Here is a 10,827-nt window from a genome sequence, read left to right as displayed (position 1 = left end):
GCTTCCTTCTTGGCCATGTGGTCCACCTGGGTGTTTCATTTTAGGTCAGCTTGTATATGGAGCCCCAGGAGTTTAGCTACTTGAACTTGTACTAGGGGGTAGTTGTCAATTTTAAGGTCCCATTCGTGAGTTTTTGTTAACTATAGCCGCCTATGGCAAAATACGTAACTTTACATAGGCCAAAACCCAATAATTTGAATGACAGCCATCTAGTCTATCCAATCAATTTTGAGCACAATGGCCCTACATTACGTCAAAAAATTCCCAACCAGATCTAACCCAACAATCTCTTTTTATTTATTTATAAACTGCACTTGGCCACTCTCCGCCAGAGGTCCTCCAGCGCTGCTACCTCCTGACCGCATTACCCATCACAACAGCGTGTAAACATCCGACCTGTCGCGCGGATGTCAACACTTACCCACTAATTTTAGCACATACAAACAACCTCTCATATCACAAGCGGTTTACGCCAACTGACTTAGCTAAAATGCAATTTCTGGCGGATATAAACACACATCCATACACGCATTTAATTTTTAGTACGATCTACTTGAGAGTACCCACGCGGAAGAATACCGGAATGAGACCTTTAGTGAGGGTAGTGGTGGCACAGTTTTTGAGAAGTGCAGAAACATCACCTTGCATTTGCGAGGGTAGGTAGGTAGGTAGGTAGGTAGGTAGGTAGGTAGGTGGGCAAGGCGTGGGGAGGGCGCTGTTGACGCCTGCATGACCCTCAAAAGGTTAAAGGTCATGGGGCATAGAGAAGTCATAAAGAAGTGAAATTTTGTTTTGGGTGTTACTATTGTTCTTTTGTTAGTATATTGATGACGAAATTGTTTACAAGGTAAGTGGGGATTAGAAAAGGATGAGAAGGAACCCTGTAAAAGGTAAAGCACACACAAAAAACATATTGTAAGTTACACTACAATGACTATGTACAACGCAAACCTGTCTATATTAGCAACCGCTAATATTACTATCTAGTTATTACTTAAAATAATTGAGCCACATGTGCCAACTATACTTAACATCAAATTAAGGCAGGCCAATTTAGAATTTTAGGCCATACACACACTGATGCAGCAAAAAAAAAAAGAAAGAAAGAAAAGTGGTATGAAAAAAAAAAAAAAAAACTATAAAAATTGTTGGCCTGTGTTGCACAATGTTGCCAGGGCTGTTGTGAGTGTGATTTTAATTAGGTTAAATGTCTGCTTCCAGTCAAAGAAGTACTTCCAACATCATATGTCATGTATGGCTAATCTCCAAGCAGATCATACGGTGGCAAGGCGGTATCCATTGGCCAGAGCTGTGTCCATTGGTTGCTAGTGCTCTGGCCATTATGAGCGATCACCATGATGTTACAGTAGGGACAAATGCCTACCAATAATTTGCATATGTCTTCACATGATTTGCATATACATGTACTAGTATATGATGTTAACAAAAGCAGCAATGGCGCGTATGGTTACTTCCTTGCCACCGCGTGATCTGCTTGGAGATTATGCACATGTAGGGCAGTGCTAATCTCCTTTTCCTCAGCCCTTAGATCACACAGCTGCGCAAAATCTTAAAAGACTTTTCTCCCATTTTCTTTCTGCCACAGATGGCTTCAGCAAGCTGTGGGTCTCCAATCGAGGTTTCACATGAATCCTTCCCACTGTTGAGAGCTGGCATCAAAACAGAGCCAGAATCTGACCTTGGGAGCTCCCAGGTCAAGGTCAAAATGGAGGATTCCAAGAATTGTGGGTCTCCAACCAAAGTTTCCCAGAAAAGCCTCCCACCATTGACAGATGACATCAAAACAGAGTCAGGAATTGATCATGACCTTGGGGGCTCCGAGGTCAAGGTCAAAATGGAGGATTCGCCTAGCAACAGTGGTGATGAGGAGCCCAACATGTATGAGGATGAGGATGACAACACGACTGAGCTAACTGATTACTACGGTAACCAGTTTGGAGCTGTGTCCTCCCAACAGGTGAATGAATGAATGAATGAATGAATGAATGAATGAATGAATGAATGAATGAATGAATGAATGAATTCGACTCTCCGTTTTCATTGGTCGCCTCGTCTCCGGGCGTGGCCTCTGTACCTCCTGCGCACGGCAACAGTTGCCATGGTTACCAAGACACCTTCATTTATGGATCACTTCCTTTGTTCTACTTTTCCTAGGTAGTCAAACTAGCATCTTGCAGGATCGAGATAACTTTTAAAATTAGTACAATGTATGTAACGTTATAATTTATATGGGTAAGAGTCTTGCTTTTGCTTTCACAGCACATGAATGAATGAATGAATGAATGAATGAATGAATGAATGAATGAATGAATGAATGAATGAATGAATGAATGAACTTTATTGCTCGACAGTTGTACATGGTACAATGTATGGCAACAATGACAATGTAAACAATACAATCAAGTCTATTCTAAGAGACTACTAGTATTACTACAGGAATAAGAGACTACTACTAGACATGATGTGTATTAGGCATTGTTATCTGTTAAGACTTTCTCTCTTTTCTAATGCACTACATATATATTGGCCTAAGTAAGTACGTAGATATGGAGTCGGGGCATGCCAATATATATATATATATATATATATACATATATATGACAATGTGACAACAAGTTGGACTCACCCAAATTTTCGACTGTACAATGCCAGTCTTCGTCATTGCTCATTCCTTGACAAAGACTGGAGTTGTGCAGTCAAAAATTTGGGTGAGCGCAATTTGTTGTGTTGGAAATTGCAGTTTAAACTTGCTTCATAATGAAATGACTGTATTTGTAGGTGAACTGGGCGGCCTGCCGAACGAACAGGACCAGTGAGAAACCCTACATGTGCTGGGAATGCGACTACCGAACGGCGAACAAGTCCCACCTCTCCCTCCACATAAAAAAACACAACGGAGAGCGAGTGTACAGTTGCAAACAGTGCGATTTCTGCGCAGCGAAGAAAAAGGACTTAGACACACACATGGCGGCGAAACATCGCGGAGAGAAACCCTACAAATGTAAAGAGTGTGGGCTGACATTCGGTTCCAAGTTCGGCCTGTCGAATCACATGAAAACCCACACAGGAGAGGAGCCGTACGTGTGTGAGGAGTGCGAGTACACCACGTATGTGAAGGGCAGCATGGCCGTGCATATGAAGATCCACACTGGGGTGAAACCCTACAGGTAGTATACTCTTTATTCTCTTTACTTCGATACCCTTTACTGGCTTTAGCCAAAAGGCTAGTCTTCCAGGGTTCAAAAATATAAATACAACAAAAAATATAGGAAAAACACACGCATATAACACAAAAGGAGATTTAAACCATATACAAATGAAGATACATTATCTAAAAACTAATCACGGAAAGTCTTACTGTTTGAATATTTGGCGGATAGCTTCATTAAAGATAGATATACTGGTCAGTTTATTTGTTTATTTCGATTTTTCACTAAGTGAAAGGGAGGGCAAAACAGGTGCATACGCACCTTTACAAGTTGCCCTCCCCCAGTGTTTTGATATGTGATAATTTGTTCCAATGACAGTTCTCTATGTTCCTTACTACTACGAGGGTCCACATCACTTTCACACCTACAAAACTGTAATGTGCACTTTTTCACGAAAAAACTAAACCCTACAGGTGTGACCAGTGCGACTACCGCTCCGCTACAAAAATCCAGCTGGACCGGCACCTGAAACAACACACAGGTGACAAACCCTACGTGTGCACAGTGTGCGGCCACAGGGCAGCGCTCAAATCCCATCTCGATCAGCACATGAAGACCCACGTCGGGGAAAAGTCATTCAAGTGTGACCAGTGTGACTTCAGGTAGAGTTCTTGTGTTTTAGAATTCTTCAAATCAAGTCAAATCAAATTTTTATTCAGTAAAGCTCTCGCGGGCAAATACCCGAATTTCGTCCTAATTATTACATAGTACATAGAGCATTAAAAACAATGATTTGTGACACTCTTCATTGTACACATGAATCATCATAGGCAAACACACTGTTAAGACATATTCGAAGACGATTACACAATTAAAATCTATCCACAATATGCAGTTATCACGTAGGATTTAGCTAGGTACTATATATATAACACTATATATGTTGAATAGGAGACATAAGATGAGTGCTTTATATACCAGTATTTAAAGAGTCTAATGCCAACTGTTTTTAAAGATGTAAAAAGTACGCAATTCAGCCCATGGATGCAATGTACTTTCCTGATCAAAATGATCAAATAAACCATTCATTCATTCATTCAATCATTCATTCAGCACGGTGTGGAAGGGCAGTCTGGACATCCACTTGGCCAAACATGCCGACGAGAAACCCTACATGTGTGGGGAGTGTGGCTTCAGAACTGTGTATAAAGTCAGCCTGGCTAAGGTGATTTTAATGATGTCCTACAATATTTCTCTTTTTAAGGCATCATGTGTGTTGTTACTACATGTAATTCAATTTATGTTCACTGTAGCAAAATTTCACAGTGTCAGAAAAGTGGACATGTTCACGGAACTTAAGTTCTATACATGTATATATTCACGGTGGTGACAGGTGCAGGAAAAAGAAAGTCCAGAAGTGACAGTGAAAACAGTGAATATAAAAGTACATGTACTGTGAAAAAATCAGAAATTACAGTATTGTGCTATAGTTCAAATAGTACGTAATTCTAGGTTCATAATTCAGCCTATGGCTCCAATGTACTAGTACTTTTTTTAATAAACCATTCATTCCTTCCTTCCAGCACATGTCCACCCACACCCGGGACTACCCTCACAAGTGCACCCTCTGCAGCTACTCTTCGGTGCAGAAGAAAAACCTGGAAATCCACATGGCAAAACACATGGGCATCCCAATGGAGAAACGCTACGTTTGCAAGGACTGTGGTTTCCGTACTGCCTACCACTCTGGTCTCGCCAGGCATCTGAAGAGACACAAGGGGCTGAAGCCGTTCAAATGTAGCCAGTGTGACTTTGGTGCGATCGACCAGAAAACTTTGGACAGTCACGTGGCCAAGCACAAGGGGAAGGAGCCGTTTGTGTGCAACAAGTGTGGGTTTAGAACAATCAGCAGGTCTCACCTGTCTAAACATTATGTAACACACGCACCTGAAAATCCAGACGGTTGAAGCATAATACACAATACATGCACCTGAAATTTTGGCTGAAAACCCAGAGTAAGACACTACACAACGCATGCACCTGACAACCCAGAGTAAAACATTACAGAACAAGTTTATTGCAGCAGCCTACCACTTTGGCCAGGCCAGTAAAACATGACACAACACATGCACCTGAATTTCTGGGTGAGAACCCAGAGTAAATTCAATGCATACACCTGAAAACCCAGAGTAAAACATTACACAGAGAAAGTTGCAAGTTCTTTCCCATAGGCTACCTACACCAAGTACCTGTAACATGAAAAAAAAAAGGATGGACATTGGACAACAGGTGACAATACATCCGTAAATAATTTCATCAGGTTGGTAAACGCCTAAATAGCAAAGTTTTTTCTATCACAACCATTTATTTTTCAAGCCGAGGTTTCGATGACCTTCTGTAATCTTCATCAGGGCAATTCTGAATTGCCCTGATGAAGATGCCCAAACTCAGAATTGCCCTGATGAAGATGCCCAAACTCAGAATTGCCCAAACTCAGAATTGCCCTGATGAATATGACAGAAGGTCATCGAAACGTCGGCTTGAAAAAGAAATGGTTGTGATAGAAAAAACTTTGCTATTCAGGTAACAATACAGGATGTGACTACTACTAGTAAGTACATTTGTACTCTAACCAAACACTAAATTCTAACTTATTGTACAACACATGCAACCAACAACCCACAGAAGAGTAAGCTGTCTGACTATAAATTATAATATTGTAATATAATATAATATAATTCATATATAATCATAATATAATTATAAATATTGTACAGTCCCGAAGCACTAATGTAGTCAATCAATGCATAGGTCCTTACGAAGATCTTCTAACTACTGTAAATAAATGGAAACAGAATATGATTACAAGGAGTATGACAACTGAAATATGCTAGTAGAAACAAGTATATGGCCTCTATGTGGGCCTCGAAAAATATGTATACGCAAGCTTTGGTGGTGGGCACAGAATACTGGTATATACATAATGTTATACTCACTGTGAATGTTTTGTTTTTGTAAATAAACTTATGTGAATCATATACTCAAGTAATATCCAGTATAGGACTATTGCCAGTATTGCAAATGCCTAACACGATTCTAATGAATGAAGAAAACCTATCACATGTTTGTTGTGTTGTTATAATTCTCAGTCTACATTCAACGACCCTTCAACAGATTAAACTCTCCAAGCAGAGGTTTGCGTTTTGGCTTATTTTTGGCATTTTTATAGCTTTTTTATCAGGCTTTCTTTTTTGCTCCGTTATCTTCTTTTATGTTGGCATAAAAAAGATACCAGTGCAAAACAGAAAGCCCCATAAAAAAGCCATAAAAACGCCAAAAAATACCAGTATTAAAGCCAAAACCCAAATCTTTGCTTGGAGAGTAAACAGATTTAGTTGTTATTCAGACATCTCCGCAAGGGGGCGCATTGTCATCTACTAGTATCCAAGATGGCGGCCCTCACATATATAAAACATCGTCAGCTCTACAGAAACTATCTGGTAGTTTTCCTGGTGTTGTCCACAGCGAAAGGTAAGTTTGGCCGCCGGGGAAGGTTAGGTGTATACAGGAGAAGTAACTGTATTCTTTGTTCAGAAAACACGACGTAAATTCAGGCTAAAAACGCGTTTTTCGTGGGGTGGGAGGGGGGCCTTACTTCTGTTTTTGTGCCCTTTTGCCAGACGACAAGGCACCAAGAGTTAAATACTAGTACCTAGAGAGACAAGTTGAACTGAACCAAACTATTGAAACTTTCTTGCACCACTTAGAATTTGCGGACGTGAGTGAGTCACTCAAAATTTAGAAAGTATGGATCACACTAAAATGTTCAGAAACCATTTCTTTTCCACCTCATAGCTGTAACAGTCATTATACAGATTATGAAAATCCACATGCACAAAAAATGTATCTCAAAGCTGAAAATTAAGTATTTTCCCTCCCTGCAGCTCAGCTGGCATCAGGCGGTAACCAACACGAGTCGTTCTACAATGGGATGGAAGAACTCCAGTCTGACACAGACACCAGCAAACAGAGAGACAGTTCTGCAGATCTAGATCTGGACAGACCAACATCACACAGTTCTGTAGCAGAGTTGGACAGAACATCTCCACACAGTTCTACAGAACTAGACAGAATGCCGGCTTCTCGAAACGCAGAACTGAAGAGAACAGAAAACTCTGTACCTACAGAAACAAACTCAGACAGACAAGAACGTTCTTCTCCAACAGAAGTGGGCAGAACAGAAAGTTCTTCAGTCATAGAGTCAGAGAAACAGGACAGAACTGATCCAGAATCGGACAGAACACTCGAGGGTTCTCTAGCAGCTACAGAATCTGACAGTAAAACAGGCTCTGATATAGAGTCTGATACGACAGTGTTGAAATCACAACATGAGGAATCAGACCTGACAGACAAAACGTCAGGATCTGCCACAGGTTTGGGCCCAGACGGGAAGCAGCTATCCTCCACACGGGTGGGATTGGAAGAAAAAACAGCTTCATCCGAGCAAGGGGGGGAATCGGACAAAACTTCGGAATCTCCGAATGCAGAGTCAGAACTAGGAACGGAAGCTTCGCTACCTACGAGTGTGGAGGAAAATCCGGATGGTGATCTGGGAAATGGCACCCTGGTTGCCCATGGCAACGCCACCCTGGTAACCCCCGGCAACACGACAGGTGATTTTGCCTTCATTTAGTGTTATTTTATGATGTTATTCATCTCTGTTAACACTGATTTTTGAATGTTTCAACTGATGTATTCACTGTTGTGATAAGCTTTTGTGCTGTATTTAACGACAATAATGCAGATATATGTAAGATTTTATGTTAACTTTATGTGTTTAGACTAAATTAGAGTTAAAACTTTCGATCCAACACAAAAAATTCTCTCACCTAGAGCTTTTGACCAGTCACTCTGGTCTTCCTCAGTAGACTGACCCAGTGAGGCTTGTCACGTGGCTTCTTTATCTATTTGTAATAATGGGCTGTATGTTGTTAATACTGTACTCGATATTTCATGCACTTCACTGTGACATGCCGGTCCATATTCAATAAATCTGACTCAGGTGAGAACAGCACAGGTGAGGCGTCAGACAGGGAGGATGATGGGAACGCCACGGGGTCGAAGGTCGGGCCCAAGAAGGTCACCTGTGCGGCGCGCGACCTTCACGGTGAGGAGACCCCGTCTGTCAAGGTCGTGAACGGCTCGGAGCTCATCCACCAGCTAAAGGTTTGTTATGTTTAACGAAGGAAAACATATTGTTTTTGCTACATTTCCTCTTCTTCTTCTCCAAATAGTGGGCTCTGTCCTGAACCAATGTTGCTGTCTGTCACCATGGTAACTAGTGTTGGATTACATCTTGTTGGAATTTTATAGCAGGAGGGATTTAGACTCCTGTCTGACCATATATATGAATGTGTTTGAGTAAGAACTAACAGAGCAGACTACTATGCAAAGGTTAACATTATGCATTTGCCTTGCAAATGTTACCTTTATGATTTATTATTACAATTTCAATAAGTCAAATCAAACGAACCCCATCCCAGGTTACGCAGACTGCGGCAGGAAATGTGACTGCGGAGGGTGACTGCGTGCTGGTGATGTTCTACGCGCCGTGGTGTCCGTTCTCTGCCGCAGCCGCCCCCGCATACCATGCCGTGCCGCGGGCCTTCCCCGCGGTCACAGTGCTCGCTATAGACGCTGTCGCCAACAGCCAGTAAGTCCAGACAGTCCTAGTCTCCACCAGACTCCTTTGCAGCTGGATTAATAGTAGAAATCGGCCTAAAATAAGGTAGCTAGCCAGGGGAGTTGGCTGGCCATAGACTATATGATAGAGGGTCCACTTTGCCTTGGATCCTTGGCCGGCCAACTCCCCTGGCCAGCTACGTTCTTTGTACGCCGATTTCTACTATTCATTCAGCCTGCAAAGGAGTCTGGTGTTGTCTAAGTAAGTCTTTCTTTCTTTTTTCTATAGACTTTGGCAATCTCTAGTGATCCAACTTATACAATGCAGTTTAAAGGAGTACTAACCTCCAGAAGGAGGTGCTATATTCCGACAGGCATTAATATTAGGAAGTGAAAAATGCATATTACTTTACAGTATACAATCAAATGCCCATTTTGCGAGCAAGTCTTAAAACGCATCGAATCCAGGACAAACTCTCCAAATACCCTCAAAACTATCCCAGAATACACCACGCTACCCCATTTGTGTCTATGTTTTAAAGAAAAAGTTGCGTTACAGACCTCATTTCGGGGGCGATAAGAAAAATTCGTGCCGTTTTGTGTTCTTTGGTATCTTACCAACCATTGCCCTTCTTGATGTCCTTATCGCCCCTCATTTATGCCGAAAATATTGACGATGAAAAAAACGGCGTAATCTAGTTATCTTTTCCATAAGTGGCGTAATCTAATTATCTGTTCAATTAATACTTACATGCAAATAAGTTGAGAAAATCAAAACACGCAGGATGAAACTAGCGCCCACTGCATTAGACATCCTGATATTATAGTATCAAAGCCACAGGTCCAGCAAAGTAAAGCAAGTAATTTCTCAATAATCAGCATGTCTCCTACCATTTTCGCCGAAAAATGTTTATGTTGACTTGAAGTGTATGAGTATTGCGTAAGCCAGATATCCCGGATGTATCGATTATGGTTCAGCATGGGGGAAAATGATATTGGATATCGCTTTAGAAACATGCGCCGCGCAAGTCGTACAAGCGAAATTACGTAAAAAGTCGACTAGTTATGTATTCATTGCAGCATGATGTATCGGAAAATACCACTTCCTTCTGGAGGTTAGTACTCCTTTAACAAGTAAAACTTGCATGAGGACGTTGGAAAATGTTGGAAAATCGATTGTGCAACGCTTCATCACTCAGGTGTCAGATTATGGAGTAGAAAACGTTGATCAGCTTACAGAGATAAACACAAAAAAGGCTGGGGTTGGCAGTTTTTTCTAGGGTCTGTTCTAGTCTTGTGAAACTTCACTGATATTGTAGCTCTGTTGCTATGGTAACTGACGTGTCTCCATGGCAACTGTTGTTCCAGCCTGAACACGCGGTTCGGCACGGTCGCCGTCCCCAACATCATGCTGTTCTACAACGGCAAGGCGCTCTCCCGCTTCAACCAATCAGAGCGCAGCTTGGACCAGCTACGGATGTTCGTCAAGAACCACACAGGTGAGGCGCTAATTCATGTTAAAACACCTGTGTTACCTGTAATTATGTTTACCTTCGCAGAAGAAAAACATATTTTGCTCTGTTTCCTCTTCTTGTCCAAACAAATAAGGTCAATGACCTGAACCAGACGTCTGTCACCATGGTAACTGGTGTTGGTTTACATCATGTTGCAATTTTAAAGCAGGAGGAATTTAGACCCGTCTGACCATATATGAATGTGTTTGAGCAAAATTAACAGAGCAGACGTGTGAAGGTTATCATATACATTTGCTTTGCAAATGTTACCTTCCTAGTATGGAGTTGAAATTTTGTTCTGGAACTATATCTATGATTCCTAACTTTTCCCCCAGGGCTTGAGGGAGACCCTTCAGTCCAGGTGGAACCCCGGGATTTCGCTGGCCCGCTGCCGACGGCAGCTACCTCCGAGCCCGACTACTTCCTGTGGGTCTGCATGGGGGGCTACTGTTCTACAGAAA

General features: G+C 41.8%; 2 protein-coding genes across 3 annotated transcripts in view; both read left to right on the top strand.

Moving 5' to 3' along the window:
* The window catches only part of LOC109481356 (zinc finger protein OZF-like), a 9,735-nt gene extending 4,192 nt beyond the window's left edge, over window positions 1-5,543 (top strand). The window contains exons 2-6 of the mRNA XM_019783902.1: window positions 1,607-1,978; window positions 2,800-3,188; window positions 3,644-3,832; window positions 4,284-4,395; window positions 4,754-5,543. Of these exons, the coding sequence (XP_019639461.1) occupies window positions 1,607-1,978; window positions 2,800-3,188; window positions 3,644-3,832; window positions 4,284-4,395; window positions 4,754-5,137 (1,446 nt within the window). The 3' untranslated portion in view covers window positions 5,138-5,543. The remainder of the gene's footprint in view (window positions 1-1,606; window positions 1,979-2,799; window positions 3,189-3,643; window positions 3,833-4,283; window positions 4,396-4,753) is intronic.
* Window positions 5,544-6,617: 1,074 nt separating this feature from the next.
* Window positions 6,618-10,827, top strand: part of LOC109481353 (thioredoxin domain-containing protein 15-like) — an 11,862-nt gene continuing 7,652 nt past the window's right edge. For both annotated transcript variants that reach the window (XM_019783899.1, XM_019783900.1), the window contains exons 1-2: window positions 6,618-6,701; window positions 7,115-7,843. In XM_019783899.1, coding sequence (XP_019639458.1) covers window positions 6,620-6,701; window positions 7,115-7,843 — 811 coding nt within the window. In that variant the 5' untranslated portion in view covers window positions 6,618-6,619. The remainder of the gene's footprint in view (window positions 6,702-7,114; window positions 7,844-10,827) is intronic.

This window comes from Branchiostoma belcheri, unplaced genomic scaffold, assembly GCF_001625305.1.
Source record: "Branchiostoma belcheri isolate BF01 breed outbred unplaced genomic scaffold, Haploidv18h27 scaffold55, whole genome shotgun sequence".
Taxonomy (NCBI): Eukaryota; Metazoa; Chordata; class Leptocardii; order Amphioxiformes; family Branchiostomatidae; genus Branchiostoma; species Branchiostoma belcheri.
Note: the sequence above shows the minus strand (reverse complement) of the source record. Positions and strands in the feature narration are given on the sequence as shown.